Genomic DNA, 17,349 nt, shown 5'->3' with positions numbered 1-17,349 from the left:
TTATTATTATTATTATTATTATTATTATTATTATTATTATTATTATTATTTTCTTATATCCCACCTTTCTCCCAATATGGAGACTCAAGGCAGTGAACAGCAGATTTAAAACAATACAATTTAAAAACAGTACAACATTAAAATGTATAAATATAAAATTTAAAAATAAGTTAAACCATTTAAAAAGTTTAAACAGTTATGAATGAAAAATATGTTAAAAATACAAACCTTAAAATTTAAATAGCACAACATTTATACAGAGAGAAAATACGGGAAGTTTATATTTTATATGATGACCGCAGCCAGAGTGATATACGCAGCAAAATGGAAGAGGAAAGAAAGTCCAGATATACAAGAATAGTTATGGAAGTTAAATGATTATATGGAAACTTGATGAATTGACACAGTTGTTAAGGAAGAATTCTTTAAATTCAGACAGGACTGGGACCCATTGATAAAGTACTTGAGGAAGGAATGGGGTCCATTTTTGTAATGGGGTTAAACTGAAATAATAATAATAATAATAATAATAATAATAATAACAGCTTTATTTCTAGCCCGCCTTTCCAGAGATCAAGGCGGGTTACAATGGTGGATTTTGCAATCCAACAACATACAATTTACAATAAAAACATTGTCAGAAATTTACAATTACATTATATAAAACATTATATAAAACAACAACAACAATAACAATTCCAAGCTAGCAGCAATTGTAACAATGGTGAGGGGGAGAGGGATCACAACAGGGCTATTGGGGGTATGCCTGTTTGAAAAGAAATGTTTTCAGCCCTTTTTTAAATTGGGAGCTCGTCGGGGATCGAGTTCCAGAGCTTAGGGGCCGAGGTGGAAAAGGCCCTTTGTGTAGTGATGGCTCGTCTAGCATCTGGAACTCTTAGGAGATGTTTATCACCCGATCTGAGAGTGCGGGGCGGATTATATGGAGAGAGGCGGTCCTCTAAGTACCCTGGGCCAAGCCATTTAGGGCTTTATAGGTGATAACCAACACCTTGTATTGCGCCCGGAAGCAAATAGGCAGCCAATGTAGATCTTTAAGTACCGGTGTTATATGGCTGGCCCTGGAAGATCCAGTGACCAGCCTTGCTGCCATATTCTGGACCAGTTGAAGCTTCCGGGTTTGGTACAAGAGTTGCCCCATGTAAAGCGCATTGCAGAAATCCAAACGAGAGGTTACCAGAGCGTGTACCACTGTTTCAAGGTCCCCCCGACCCAGGTAGGGTCGCAGCTGGCGTATCAACCGAAGCTGATAACAGGTACTCCTGACCGTCGCATCCACCTGAGATGTAAGGTGAAGCGACGAGTCCAGGAGCACCCCCAGACTGCGAACAGAGTCTTTCAGGGGAAACGTGACCCCGTCTAGGACAGGTGGACAAATCTCCAAACCTGGACCTGGGGAACCTATCACAAGTACTTCCGTTTTCTCTGGATTCAGTCTGAGTCTGTTTTCCCTCATCCAGCCCATTACCAAGTCCAGACAAGCATCCAGAGGAGAGACGCCATCCCTGGTCACTGCATCAGTCGGAGACACAGAAATATATTTGTGTGTCATCAGCGTACTGATAACACCGCGCCCCGTGTCTCCGGATAATCTCTCCCAGCGGTTTCATGTAAATGTTGAATAGCATGGGGGACAGAATGGCTCCTTGAGGGACACCAGATGTAAGTGCCCTCTTATCGGAGCACACGTCCCCCAGCTGCACCATCTGGAATCTGCCCGAGAGGTAGGAACGGAACCACTGGAGCGCAGTGCCCCCGATACCTAACTCCCTCAGGCGTTCCAGAAGGATACCATGGTCTATGGTATCGAAAGCCGCTGAGATGTCCAAGAGCACTAACAGGGACACGCTACCCCTGTCCATGCCCAGATAGAGATCATCGACCAAGGCGACCATGGCAGTCTCAACTCCATAGCCCGCCCGGAACCCAGTTTGAAATGGGTCTAGTATCATCCAAGATCGATTGAAGCTGGAGTGCAACCGCCATCAAAACAATTGATGACTGTATAAACAAAAACAGTTTTGCTATAAACATGGAGCTAGTTTAAGTGTAAACACTTTAAAAAAGCAAAGTAAGTTTGAAGCTACAGAAAATGGCAGCAGATACCAAGAGAACAGGAAGGATTCATTGCTTTGGTGGTGGGAAGTTATTTGGTGTGGTGACAATGTAAGTGATTGTTGTGATGGTATATGTGATTTTAATGTCAATAATAAATAAATAAATAATGCAGTTTAACACAGCTTCAACTGCCCTGGCTCCATGCTGGGATGTGTAGTTTTGGGAGATATTTTGCCTTCTCAATCAGGGAGTTCTGGTGCCATAACAAATTAGAAATCCCAGGATTCCATAGAATGGAGCCATGACAGTTAAAGTGGTGTCAAAATGCATTAATTCTGCAGTGCAGATGCAGTCTTAACAAAAGGATAAAAGTCAGGGAAGGCTGGTTTAGGGTTGAGCAATGAGAGTGATTGCATCAGAATGATGATGCTTAGCTCTGACCACATTCCTATTTCATCTTTAATCAACTCCAGCTGTCTCCACCTTCCTTTCCTTTCCTTTCCTGATTTATTTACAGTGGTAACCTATAAAGAAAGGTAGGAACCCTCCAGTCTTTCTTCTTCTTTTTTAATACAGCAGCATTCATGGATGCCAGTATGGCCCAGTGGTTCGACTGTTGGACTACAATTCTGGAGATAAGGATTCAATTCCCAGTTCTGTCGTGAAACCCACTGGGCAGGTCACATGGTCTCAGCCTCAGGGGAAGGCAATGGCAAACCTCCTCTGTGCAAATCTTGACAAGAAAACCCCACGATAGGTTCACCATAGGGTCGCTGTAAATTAGAAAGGGCTTGAAGGCACACAATAACAACAACAATTCATTGATGTGTATTTCAGAATTCCATAAGCAAATATAGATGGGTCCCTTCCTACAAGGGAATTAGAAATGAAAAACATCAAATGAGAAGGAAACAGAAGGGGAGGCCAGCAAGGAACAGGATGTAATTAAGTACTGTTAATACGAACTTAAATTGATCACAGCTGCAAATAAGGATGATTTGGAATTCTGCCAAAGGCCCAGGGGCAAAGCGAGAAGAGCTGGAGGAAGACCAGGGGTCTTAGAAACTGTGAATGCTCACAAAAATTTGTACAGGTTGAGTCTCTTAACCAGAATTCCAAAATCAGAAATGTTTCAAAATGCAAAACTATCCATAAGGGTGGCTGAGACAGGGACAGCTTTGCTTTCTGGTGGTTCATGAACAAAATATATGTATATAATTACCTTCAGGCTATGTGTAAAAGTTGCATATGAAATATAAAAATGAATTTCATGTTTAGACATGGGTCGCATCTCCAAGATATCTCATGATTTATCTGCAAATATTCCAAAATCCAAAAGCTCAGAAATTCCAAAGACTTCTTGTCTCAAGCAATTTTGGATAAGGGAGACTCAATCTGGTATATATTGTGTTTGTATACAGCAGTGAAGAGAGTGGCTGCTTAATCACAGAACTATGATTACAGGCAAATTAGCAATTAACAATAACAATATAATTTAGCATTTATATAGCACTCTGCAAGTGTTCAAAGTGCTTCATACAGATTATCTCACTAATCCTTGTGGCAACAGCCCTGTAGGCAATTATTATTATTATCTTCATATTGCAGATGGAGAGGAGGGGAGAGGGGAGATATGAAGAACTGGACTCTATTGAGAGGTTTAAGATCTAGGGGTGTCACCATTCTCTAGGTTGCCAAGAGTTGTATCCTTGTACCCTTAACAAGTGCCTGACAAAAAGAAATGTGGAAGGGAAAGCATTTTGTGACTAGTACATCCGAAATGTACTACAACTCCCCTAATTCCAGCCTCCCATCATCCCATGGATGATGGGAGTTATCATGCAACATAGAGAGTGTTTGGTTTGGGAAGGCTAAACTATACTGTAACAGCTGTGATGCTTAGCTGTGCTGTGTGACAGTAGAACGCACTCTGTATGTTCATACGCTCCAGTTGTCCCTATTCACCTGTCCCTTTTTTGTGTTTTTGCCTTTGGGGAGGTTTGGAGATGTCTTTTTAAAAACAAAGAACATGCTAATGTTCCCACATGGTGCATTAGCTTCCTTTCCACCTCAGTGAATTTGTTGTGGATGTGTTTGGTTTATAGTTTTTTCTAGAAGTGCAATCATGTCCCTTATGAAAAAATGGGATATTTTGCACGATATTGTTTTCCGTTTTAAAACAGGAAATTGTTGTGGTTGTTTTACTGACGTATTACCTAATAGAAGACATATTGTTAATACCACAATAAAACACACACAATATATTGTTAAACAGTTGGCCCTCTATGTACACAGCTTCTTTATCAATGAGATTCAAGCATCCATAGCTTCAAAATGTTAAAAATATATATATATAAGTTCCACAAAACAACCTTGATTTTGATGTTTTATATAATGGACACCATTTTATTATTTTCTTAACTTTCATTTTTATTAATAAATAAAATCCAATAATTCATCGTACATACAATACATGTTAATATTAGATACATTGAATTGAACAGATTCTGATCTTAAATAAATTGCAACCATATATATTATTTCACAGATCCAGTCTTTTATCTGAAATATTTGGTATATGTGCATAAATTGCTGTGCCTGCAAGTTATATATCTTAACAATATTAGCTTTCTCTAAGTCTCTCCGATATGTGTGACTTGTACTTTAATATTTTCTACTTCAATTTCTAATTCATTTATTTAGTTACTTCAGTATATGTCCATATTTTTAATGGACACCATTTTATTATGCCACTGTATTTCATGGGACTTGAGCATCCAGGGATTTTGGTATGCACAGATGGACCTGGAACCAAACCCCAGTGGATGCCAAGGACCCACTGTATAGCAAAACAGCATAAAGAGAGCATAAAGCCAGCTGCGGTGGTGGTGGTGGTGGTGGTGCTGGTTGTGGTGATGATGATGATGATGGCTACAATCCTGTATGGGATTTAAATATGCATAGTTGTGGTGCTACACAGTGAATCCCATCCCAACCACCACCATCAGTCCCCACTTACTGGGAAGCAGTTACTGCAATTGATGGGGGCTTGTTCCCCTATAACTGGATAAGCAGCTGGCTGCCATCCCCACCCCTTACCTTGAGTGCTTTCTGTTGTGACAGGCAAAAGCAGGACCCCTTTCAGTTGTAAACTGCTTAGAGACTGCTTAGGCGATATGAAATGGTATATAAATGAAGCTGCTATTGCGATTTCATGATTCCCCCTTGAGCCAGGGCTTGCTTGCACAAAGGGATCAGTGGGAATGTCAGCCAGCTGCCTCCTGATCAACAGGGAAACAGACCTCCATTGATCACAGCAGTAAGTAAGGATTGGGGGACTTTGACAGTCCCTATGTAGCCCCTAAACATATGGTCTATGAACACGTAACAGCCAGGAGCGCATAACTCTAAGTTACATATTTGTAACTGCTATAGAAGAGTCTGGCCAACAGTCATAATGATTATAATTAATATAAAGTGTGTAAACAGTGTGTGGGTGATCTTTTGTATGAGGATTGAAATGTTCTGAATACATTAAGCTCTTTCCACCTGGGAAATGCTGGAGTGTATTAACTTGAGTTTTAAGGCTGCAGTCTAAGACCTTAGATTATATACGTCTGAGTAAACATTCGGCTAGAACAGGCTGCTTGAATTCAGATTTAGTATTTCCACAGTTGGCATTCTAAAGCAGATACCATTTGAACAGCTCATACAACCACCCGGTTAGTCTGTAGACTGATAGGTCCTAATACCAGTATGGGACAGGACGGGAAGTACTTTCAAGAACCAAGCAAATAGTTCAGGGTTGAGCTTCTTGAGGCTGTGCGATTCCATTGGCTTTACAAGTTGCCGTGGGGAGACACTCATAAGGCCCTCAGTCTGAAAGCGCATGCAGAAGTCCAAATTGGCAGGTTTTTAAACATTAAAGATGACAGCTGTCTCTATGGCTGAAGTTCTTTCCCCTCTTCCTTTAGCTGTTACAATGGAAAGAAAAGCTCATCTTTAGATATCTAAATTGTAAATAGGCCTGTAACCAGGATGTATCTTGATCTCCTGTCAGGATGAATCCATTAGCTCACTGGAATTTTGACCTTCTCCTCAGGGCTCAGCTGATTCCTACACCAGCCGCCCATCGCTGGACTCCGACGTGTCGCTAGAGGAGGAACGCGAGGGTGTGAAGCGTGAAGTGGAGAATCAGGCTCAGCAGCAGCTTGAGAAAGCCAAGGTACTAGATGGGGAGGGGGCAGTCTTGGCTTTGGCTGGGCAGGTAGAGGACTATATCAGGTAAGGAGTTTCTTGCCTTAAAATAACTTCACTCAAGGTGCTTCCAAGCCAGTTGATTTGCCTTGTGTTCTGAGCTAGAAATTGTCAAATTTCCTGACATTCTGAAGGCTTAGTTTAGTACCAAACACTGATACCTGTTACTGTTATCTTATGAGCTTTATTAGTAGCAAATGATGCAGCAGATGATATATAGCTGAGAAACATCACAGTCATTTAGCTGATTGGCATTAGCATCCTGTCTGAGCCGGTGATAGAAATGAGCCAATAAGCAACATAATTCTACCTAGAATATCCTACTATGGTTCCCTATGGCTGGCTAAATAGGGTCCCTGGACTTTGGTGTAATTTTCTTCCCAGGGTGAGGCCAATTAAAGTTGGATTTCCAAGGTTTATATAGTGCAGAAGTAAACAAAGAAAAGTGAAATGTGCAGGCATGAGCCATCTCCTATCCTACAGCTATGAAAACTGTGCAAGTGGGTTGGTAATAGAGGGAAACTTACTCCCTGGGTCTGTTTCCAGCCTTTGGTATATTCTGTTTTAAACTACCAAGCTATAGCAAGAATCTGTTTCAAAAATACCTAAAATTTTTTAACTTTTCTGTGGACAGCTCTCTGGCTCGCTGTTAATGTTTGGCCATGATGGTGCCAAGGTTTCTAAAACCCATTTATCAGGTCGCAAACTCAGTATACTTTTTCATAGATTTTTATTAGGAACCCAGATGACAATGTTTTCAGTCAGAGAAACATCTTGGGAGGGATACATATGGATGTATAACAGCTTCCAATATCCATAGTATGGTTGCTTGTGTACCCTTACTGACTGGAGGCACCTTTGCTTCCGTAATGAATGTGAAGGAATTCAGAATCTCTCCTTTCTCCATTCTCTGCAGTCCCCAGAATCCAGAATGTAAAACACAACTGGTATGTGACTGAGCAACAATCTGTCTGCCTGACAGATGGCATCATCTAGCAGAAATGTTTTTCTATGTACAGAGCACACAATCTTGAATTATTCTTTTAGAGCAGGAGTTGGCTGCACACAAGAGGGAGATGCCAGCAGTTTTGAAGGAATCCAATGGAAATCCCAAGTTTTCCAGAATACTAACAATCTTTAGAGGAGAAACCATACACCACAGTGAACATGTTCAAGGGGCATGGAATGCTGACTTCCTTTTTTTGGATAAGGACAGATAGATTGAGAAACAGGGTAGAGAGAGGAAGGATGGCATGGAGTGGCTGGAACTAATCTTACAATTGAAAGACCACCTAGTGTATATGGATTTAAAGCACCCCCAAGAGATGGTCATCCAACCTCTGTTTAAAGATCTCCAAAGATATGTGATACTCTAAAACATTTTGTAACAGAACCAATATTTTCTGTTGTCTCTTTTACATTATAGAAACAGTCTGTTCTAGTCTATCTCATGGGGGATTTTTCAGGATAATGATATCTCAGTGTCTTTTCTCTCTCTGGCGGGTTACAGACCGCCTCTTTGAGGCGGTCTGCACCCGCCCCTTTCTCTGCCGGATCGGGGCCTGAGCTGCCAGAACGGCAGCCGCTGAGGCCCCGATCCGCCGCTTTTCAGGCTGCGGGGAAGCAGCAAAACGCCGCTTCCCCGCAGCCTGAAAAGGGGTGTCCTTGGGGCTTCAAGCCCCAAGGACACCCCGGGGAGGGGGGTTTTTTTTTTTTTTTGCCGCTTGCCCCCTGTCTCCGTTGCTTCGCTGGGCGCAGCCATCTGAAGGCTGCGCCCAGCGAAGCAAAGCAGCGCCGCGGACCAGGAAGGAGCTCCGAAACGGAGCTCCTTCCTGGTCTGCGGAAAGGGCACCCTAGGTGCCCTGCCGCGGATTGAGGACGTCACGTCCACGCTGCCCCGTCTAGAGGCGGCGCGGCCGTGACGTCCTCACGGCAGCGGCCGTATGGAAGGGCCGCCGCCGTTTAGTGCGTGACGAGCACGCACTAGGGTTAGGGCGGTTGCTTGTGTAATTCCATCAAGTTTAGTCTTAGAAACTGTCTAGGGAACAAGAAATTCTTGTTAACAATAAGGTATCTTTCTTTTGAGTTTTTGTTCAGTTTTCTCAAACTTTCTGTATGAGCCCCCATTTGAACCTCAGCGACTGTTCTTGCTATTCTCTGGAGCTAGCCTTAATTGTGATGATGCATGATTGATCCTTTTTATTCTGGGATGCAAAATGACAACACCACAGTACAATTGGCACTTACAATCTTATCTCTGATTTTTTCCCCATCCACCTCTCCCCATCTACTCTTCAGCACAAGCCAGTCGCATTTGCTGTTCGTACCAATGTCAGCTACTGTGGTGCGTTGGATGAGGAATGTCCCGTGCAGGGATCTGCCATCAACTTTGAAGCCAAAGACTTCTTGCACATCAAAGAGGTGGGAGAGCTGGAGGAACATGGGACAGGTGGAAGCTGGTCATTTTAATGGAATCTGTTTCCAGAAATAGAAGGAAAGGTCATCATGACACCGGCATGTGGACAGAGGGAAGAAAAGGTGGAGTGGTAGAAGAACCAATAATTTATGCTGGGGTGGGCAACTTCCAGAGGTTCAAGGCTACACCCCTACAAGAAATTTGCAGCCATCCCATGCTTTCCTGACACCCCACAATTATTATTATTATTACTCAGAAAGGCAGCCTCTAGAGAGGGCCATTTTGCTGTACTTTCTCCTTCCTGTTTAAGGCCTGGGAAGGGCTGTTATACAGACCAAAAGTAGCTCCCAATTTTAAGCAAATCCCATTCATCCCTGAGCCTAAAGCAGACTGGGGTGAACATAACTAAATTGCTCCCTCACAAAAAAGTGTTGGATGTTGAGGAGGCATTGAGATTTGAGGGGTGCATGCAGACCTCAATCACACTTTGCCAGCCTCAGATTTAGGCATAAGTGACTTAGAAATTCCTTCTCCCGGACTTGCCAAAGATTAAGTACGGGTGATTCCCAGAAGCAGTGCTGAACCTGTAATCAAACCAGCTTTTGATGATCAGGAACAGTATGGCACAGGGCAAGGGAACAGGGCCTCTGACCCACCAGGATTCATAATCTCTGATCAGTGATCGAAGATAACAGCAGGAATTTCTTGTATGCCACTCATCCTCCCAATGGTAAGCAATACACATGAGAATCCCTGCTATACCAGACCGTGGTCAGAGGCAGCAGGGATTCCTTCCTGTGCTTCTCACATTATGCACTCTGCTGGCTCCTGCAAGCACTGGCTGAGAATAATTCATTCATCCTTTTCTTACTGCAAAGCCACACACTCAACCAGTGCTTGCAGGAGTTGGTTGAATCCTGTGGTCAGGACTTAGCCAGTTCCTGCAAGTATGGGCTTGAGTACACTTTACTTCTCTATCTCCTTCCCTGCTTCTCTATCTCTTTCTGATGGCATCTGGTGCACCCTCCACTTTTGTTTCTTCACTCATGGGACAGGGTAAGATACTGTGTAATTAACTTAAATGCTCTTCAAATGGGTTTTTGAAACTTTTTGCTGTGTGAGGGATGGGGGTGTTAATATTAGAATGAAGGATATAAAAACCTACAGCAGTAACCATTTTGTCTGGCCCTCACCCAGCAAATGTATGGGAAGAGAAGGATGGAGAGAGGGTTGAAAGACAGGGAGAACAAAAGATAGGACAAATCACAAGTTTTATCCAGGAATGGGAAAGAACTGAAGATTTTGAAAGCTAAAATGTTTGGCTGGAGCATATTGAATTTAGTTGTTAATATATCACAAATAAAAAAATATTACTTCCTTGATCACTATATGTGGAACCTTCACTCTAAAATATTTGACTTGTAGTGAGCGTGTTGCCTTCTGAACGTGGACAGTAAAGAACCTTGGTTCTTCTGGCAGCCTGAATGATTAATTGATTAGTAACATGTTGGTAACTTTGACAGTTTATAAATAAAAAAACAAAGGCTGGAATTCACTTGGGGACTTACGTCTTTGTAAGTGGATTTATGTCTATGAGAAATAGAATTAAACACTTCAGCAACATCCATATTCAACAAAGGGCAGCCACGACATTACCACTTAGGGGAGCCAGATGCACAATGGGACCAATGTGCATTGGGGTACTCTTGCTGGTGCCCTAATATGCATGTTTGCAGTTCCTGGAGGATTCCTTAGAGCTTCTGCTACATAGCTAAGTATGTATAAATTTATGCAATGTAGACTGCAATAAAGTTCCAGCAATAGTTTCTAAACCCAGTTGCTAATCTGAGTGTTTTAATGTGTAAAGGGACTGTTAGTACTCCCTTGTTTACTCTCAATTACTCTGTTTGGCTGGAAATGTTATTTGAAGGGCTCAGTTCTCCACCTGACCTGCCTCCCACTATATTGGAAGCTAGGTGGGGGATGTAGTCTATGACTTTCTATCACAATGTCCTTACAGAAGTACAGCAATGACTGGTGGATCGGGAGGCTAGTGAAGGAGGGGGGAGACATCGCCTTCATCCCCAGCCCACAGCGGCTGGAGGCCATACGGCTGAAGCAGGAGCAGAAAGCCAGGTAAGAAGGCCAAGGGCGAAAGGGGTGCACCCACATCACCAAGGGAAAAGAGTATATGATAGTTGTCCGTGGTGGTGAAAGTCTGTCTCTAAATATAGGAATACATGATATGCCCTCCCCTATCTAAGTTCTTTGCTCAATCCTCTCTGCTGAATTGTGCATATTCTTCTGAATGTGCATATTCAGATGACTTTGATTCTAAGTAATACAGGAAGCTTGTGTTGTACTCTGTACCACTCAGTTGTGCAGTGCTGACTTTCTTCTTCTTCTAATATAACTGGACTTTGGGAGGGGATTCTTTGTACAGGTTGCTCCTGCATCTTTCTAGGCATGATTTCCTGTTAGAAATAACTACACAGTAGCTTGGCATTCTGCACTTTCCCCACATCATTACAATAACCTTTTCTCTTCTTTTTTAATCAGGCAGTCTGGCAATCCTGCCATCAGCAACCGGCGGTCGCCTCCCCCATCACTAGGTAAAGGCATAAATAGGGTTGAGTGTTTGCCATGATTCTGTGCAATGTATGAATGTGATACTAGATGCAGAATTCAACTTCCTTGAATTCCTTAAAACCTTCTCAACATTTATTAAAATAAAACAGAAGGAACTGTCTAGCTTTTATGTCAGCAACACCATGCTTGAAAGTGTGCATACAGTGCCTGATGAAGTGTTAACACACTTAGCAAAAATACAAACACAGAGACAGAGTAATCATTTCACAGAACAGCAGGGGAGAGTAATAATCATGATCTCACAAAGGTGTAAGGAGGATAACCTAAGCTAAATGAAAATTCCAAGAGGGTGATTAGAAAGAAGAGATGTAGTTTTCAGATTCTTAATGTGTTGCAATTATTTGTTACCATTTTACATTTTTAAAATAATTTTGAGCAGCTCCTTTTTTCAAGGGGAAAGTGGGTAAAAAATATCTTAACTAATATAAATGTTCTGAGACCTGAGATCAGATTTTCCCCTCCCCAAGTTGCCATCTTTCTGTCCTGAAAAGTACACACAGAAATGATCTTATTGTTCTTTCTTCTTTGGCTAATGCCCCAAAGCTAGTCATGTCCTAGTGTCAATTTTACAGGCAAGTTCCTATTAACATGGGGCAAATCTAGCATTAATCTAGGATTATCAAGTAGTTATACCCTCGGATTGTGTGCTGAATTTTTATAAGAACAACCAAAAGAAAAAAATTCTATGTCAAACTCAGATCTAGCACATACTCAGAAGCACTCTTTGTAGATGCTGCAAGAGAAGGGAACATGTCTAGATACAAACTAGCTGTAAACTGGTGTTGCTGAAAAAGTTTATTGGTTTTTTTTAGTACTAGTTGATACTGTAGACTGTTGTTTAGAGAGGATTCCATCTTGCCTATTGGACGAGGGAAACAGATACTTTATTACTGGAGGGAATGGTGGAATAAGTGATGCTGAAAGACTGAGCAAAGCCTGGGGAAATTACATTTTCAGACTACAACGCCCACAATCCTCAAACAGTCATGGCTACTTGCTATGCTCCCGGGGAATTCAGTAAGTTACAGTGCAAAAGAAAAAGGCTTTGAGACTCTGGACATGTATTAGCACAGTGGTCCCCAAACTATGCCCTTTAAGAGATTTTGGACTTCAGCTCCCAGAAGCCTCAGTTATGTAGGCCAATAGTCTGGGATTCTGGGAGCTGAAGTCCAAAATCTCTTAAAGGGCACAGTTTGGGGACCACTGTATTAGCGCATGATGACTACTGCTCCATACCAAGTGAAATGAAAGCACTTGAGTCAGCACACAGTGAACAGCGTGTACTGCAATTGCCTTGGAAGACTGGAGGGAAAAGTAGAGAAAATCACAATTAGCCATCATATATAGGTACAACTGTTGGATTTCCAGGAAGAAATGAGTGCACACGTGTCAGTACTGGGGAGAGAGATTCACTTTAACAGCATCTGTAATGAGACTATGGGGTGAAACAGACAGACCAAATAAAGTGATTTCCACTCGGTTTGAAGGCAGGGTGTTTAGATGATGCATGCCTCCAAGTGGGTGGAAACCAGATTGAAGCCATAGTCTGAGGCTAAAAACTGGAGCAAAAAGAAGCTGGGATATTGTGATTGAGCCCAGAAAACATGCACCTTTGACCCTGCATATAAATGCCCTGACATGAGAGTGGTTATGAAGAAGTGATTCATCCTAACCCTACCCTAACCCTAAATCTCCATATAAATGAATGGGTACATTTAAAAAGGATGGAGCCGATGTACCCAAGAGGTCGGGGTGGCAATGCAAAAAAGTGAAAGTGTGACATCTCCAATGGATATAAGTACAACATATACAAACCTGAGAGTCCAAGAGGGGGCATGGGGTGAAGTGGGGAGTGAAGAGAGCATGTGGGGAGACCATGATTTTGCTTTGCCAGTGTTTTACTGGACACACTGATGCTCTCATGTCTTGTCCTGATGGAGGATTGCAGGTACGACTGTATGGCCAATCAAAGGGGCAGCCATCCAATGGTATGACATTTATGCAGCAAGCAATCACTGACAGTGTGTTTGTGCAATGGTTTGTGCAATGGGGAGGCGACAAAAAAAATTACCCAGCAAGCAGCACAGCTTGATGCCATGCTGTGTGGTCAGGCCATGTGCATTAAGGCTGCCTTAGGAGCGGTTGGTGCAGACAGCAGGGTTTCAACACACTTCCAGAAAATGCAGGTTCCAGCTGCTTTTTACTGCCCATCTGTTCCACCCCAAAGAAGTAAACTCTCCAGTTGCCCAAGGGCAGGTGTTTACATTTTGAACATAGATAGCATTCTCTGGGCTGGTGAGAGGAGGAATTTTCCTACAGCTAGCAGCACCAGAATAAGCTTGGCAGAACAGTAGCAAAATCATATATGTGCCCAGGGCGTAGAATTTCCATTGTATTTAGAAGAGGATATACACATCCCTGAGCATTAAACTCGGACAAGGCTTGGTTTAATCCCATGCCTTATCTTTAATAAATGAATCCAAAAGTAATCTGCTGAGGTATGATCCTGGGAGTGGTCGGAAGCTAAGACCAGAAGGTAAACCCTTGGTCATGTTGTATCTCCAAGGGATCAAAGCTCTCACATTGCTTTGTTCTACTCCTTCCTACAATCTTTCTTTTTTGCTGATTCTTGACTGTTGACAACTTCATTTTTTTTTTCTTTTCCAACAAGCAAAACAGAAGCAAAAGCAGGTAAGGATTTAATGCCGGGATTACATCATTGGACACTGAGTGGTTCCCTCCAGTTTCCCAGGGGAAGGAATGGTGAATTCCAATGTTGTATTGTCTAACTTGGAGCAGAGTGTCTTTGATGCAGAATCTGATCTCCAGTGGAGGAGCTATCTTGGGTTGGAATAGCCATTTGGTGGGCTGCACTGTAGGTGATGGTGGTGGTAAAGAAGTTCCTTTAGTCGTCAGAAATAATGGGCATTTTGGGAGGGAGAGGGATTTGCCTTGTGGACAGATTGAAGACAGATTGAAGACTGATTCTCTAGTAAATACAGCAACTGAGAGGGATTCAGGGAGGATATTCGGCTTTTGTGGTGGGGATTGAGGCTTCAAGCCTTCACATCTTTGCATCCCTTTGCTTCTACTTCTTGAGCAGAATAGGAAGATAGCTGCTATTTTATGTGACATATCCTCTATTTTGCAGACCGAGCACATCCCCCCATATGATGTTGTGCCCTCCATGAGGCCAGTTGTGCTGGTGGGACCCTCCCTAAAAGGTTATGAGGTATGGGAAGCTAGTATGGTTGAAATTCTGCAATAAGCACAGATGCCGAAATGCTTTCAGTCTTTCTTCCCACCTTTCTTTCTTTCTAGGTGACAGATATGATGCAGAAAGCTCTCTTTGATTTCCTGAAGCACAGATTTGATGGCCGGTAAGATGCTTTTTCTCTGAAAGAGAGTCCCTGAGCCCCATCCCCATCTGCAAGCGAGCAAGGATAACATGCTTGTTGTCTGTCATTCTGTCTTTCAGAATCTCCATCACACGTGTCACTGCTGACCTGTCATTGGCCAAGCGCTCCGTGCTCAACAATCCAGGCAAGCGTGCCATCATCGAGCGATCCACAACCCGGTCCAGCATTGGTGAGTCCTGTCAGGCTCCTAAGCAGTGATGGGAACTGGCAGCCAAACAGTCTGTGTGGCAGAGCCATGCTGCTTCTCCATCAGTCCCTCTCAACATAGAATGATAGGTCATGTTCTTGCAGAATTCAGTAGCAGTAAATCACGAACTGTTCAGCTGCTCAGTTTGGAGATTATCACATGTGGCTTTAAACTGTTTTTCAAGTTGGAAAATAGCACCTTTGGTGATACTTATTGCACGGCACCACCTCCATCTTGTCACTACCTTGTGCTTGGAAAATTGTTATTGTGCACCTTGTCATTGATGGGGAAAACCCATCAATAAGCTCCTAAAAGTGCTGCTGTAGCATTAGTCATTAGGTGTGATAGGTTCCTCCCATGGCAGTTCTGATATTGGGCAATCACAAGGTGTCAATGTCTCCTCTTCTCCCCCTCCCACCCTGTTATTCCAGAGCAAGCTGTCATTCATTCATTCTCTTTTTAAAAATGGTAATAGTGTACCTCCAGAATTGTGTTAGAAATTAAAATAAAATAAACCTGAAAGGCACACTGGCTAAGGCAGGAAGGCAGGGTTAGGGACAGCACAAGGGCCCAATCGTGCTCTTGAAGAGACATCTGATATGGAATGCTCCCAAACCAGTATGTGTCTGACTCCTTTTACTACAGTGAGAATAGGACTCATGTGATAATCTCCTTTGTCAGTGAGGCAAAAGGAATAACACATAGGAAAAGGTTCACTGAAATAGAAAGTACTGATTATGCACACCAAATTTAGTAACCTAATTTAAGTTGTTAAATGTGGATCTGGAAAACAAGTTATGGATCATCATTATAGTCTGTATTAACCTCCATGGCATCTTTGTGTTCGAAGTAAAGGTGTCATATAGAAATAGCATAGCTATGCATTTTTAAATGGGTCAATTTATTTTTGTTAATATTTTTATAAGCATGGTTAGTATGGTTCTCTGTTCTCCTTTGTACTTGTGTGCCTTGCCTTCAAGTAATTTTTGACTTCAGGAAAAGCTATCACTGGGTTTTCTTTTATATGCACACAAATCTGGAGCCAATAATCACATTTGTTTGCATACACAGTTCTGCTTCCCTGAATAAATAGAGACAAAGTCTGTTCATGATAATTTCTCTGTTTACACCAAGCTTCTGAAATATGAATAATCCCTAAAAACAGATGGCAATCCTATGTAGACATTTTATGCTGCTGTAAAGCAGGCATCCTGCATTTACTGAGATGGGCTAGGCCACAATGAATTATTTCCAGTCTAAGCTTCTAAAGATGCAGTAAAACATTTTCTCCAGCAGTGTCTAGTGTGAATTCTCTTCTTCTTGTCCTTGTACCCTACAAGTATCAATTTCAGATGAAGGGAATCAGAATTTAGTTTATCACAGCCAAACGGTGATTGTTTGATGCAAGATTTGTTGGATTGTACCATTCATACTGCAAATAGGGACTGACATTTCAGTGTGTGGGTGTGCAAGTGCTTAGGTGCATATTTAAAAAAACAAAAACAAGCTCCTTGAATATAAAAAATGAGGGTGCTATATAGCACATTGTAATTTTGGATATACATTCTTTGACACTAGAATTTAGATGCACAATTTTATTTTTTTTAAAAAATAATAGAATTTGGGGTGCTCATTTCACAGCATCAGCTTCTCACTCATACAGGGTTTTCGGTGTTGCTTTGGGTATCTAGAATCCTCCATGTGTCTCTTTAAAAAAGAGGACTCAAAGTGGTTGAATTATCTACAGAATCTCAATAGTATCACTACTATAAGTTTTAAAAATTTAAATCCTGGGATGTTGGAAAGTAAGGGTTACTGTTTTGCTTTACTTGATTGGTTGAGAAGGACGGTTGAAACGCTAAAATCTGTTAGAAGGAGTCCAGCCTTTATATATGCTCACCTTTGGATACTCATCTTGCATGTACTGCTGCTTTCACCATGTCCTCTTTGTAATTTCCGTCACCACATATCTCCTCACAGCTGCTGCCCAGGAGAGGGATAATTTGTCTCTGGTGTTGAATTGTAAATGTAATTAATTATCTTAGCATTAGATTGTTCCTTAAAAGAAATAGTACAGCCAAGGGTGGCTCCATGAGTACAGGGGGCTAAGGGATATATTTGGAGGAGGAGGGGTTTAGGATGCAAGAATGACATTAGCTAAAATACATTTGTTTTTGTTTCTAAGTACTACAGTTCAGATCTTGGGGACTTAGGGCCAGAAGTCATGTGACATTTGCTATTTGCATTCACTTAAATTAAAATTACTTAATGGTTGTGGGGGTGGCAAGTGTCCTTAGGAATCTGATGGATAGAGAAGGGCTTAACACTTCCTTTCCATTGTGCTG

At 42.1% G+C, this 17,349-nt stretch overlaps 1 protein-coding gene across 5 annotated transcripts in view; it reads left to right on the top strand.

The window, feature by feature from the left end:
• CACNB3 (calcium voltage-gated channel auxiliary subunit beta 3) overlaps positions 1 to 17,349 on the top strand; it is a 57,746-nt gene that overhangs the window by 28,750 nt on the left and 11,647 nt on the right. For all 5 annotated transcript variants that reach the window (XM_042451794.1, XM_042451791.1, XM_042451790.1 and 2 more), the window contains exons 2-9: positions 6,179 to 6,301; positions 8,632 to 8,754; positions 10,770 to 10,885; positions 11,309 to 11,361; positions 14,070 to 14,089; positions 14,550 to 14,630; positions 14,720 to 14,778; positions 14,877 to 14,986. In XM_042451794.1, coding sequence (XP_042307728.1) covers positions 6,179 to 6,301; positions 8,632 to 8,754; positions 10,770 to 10,885; positions 11,309 to 11,361; positions 14,070 to 14,089; positions 14,550 to 14,630; positions 14,720 to 14,778; positions 14,877 to 14,986 — 685 coding nt within the window. The remainder of the gene's footprint in view (positions 1 to 6,178; positions 6,302 to 8,631; positions 8,755 to 10,769; positions 10,886 to 11,308; positions 11,362 to 14,069; positions 14,090 to 14,549; positions 14,631 to 14,719; positions 14,779 to 14,876; positions 14,987 to 17,349) is intronic.

This window comes from Sceloporus undulatus, chromosome 2 (assembly GCF_019175285.1).
Source record: "Sceloporus undulatus isolate JIND9_A2432 ecotype Alabama chromosome 2, SceUnd_v1.1, whole genome shotgun sequence".
Classification (NCBI taxonomy): Eukaryota; Metazoa; Chordata; class Lepidosauria; order Squamata; family Phrynosomatidae; genus Sceloporus; species Sceloporus undulatus.
The sequence above is the reverse complement of the archived record's forward strand: the minus strand, read 5'-3'. Positions and strand labels throughout refer to the sequence as shown.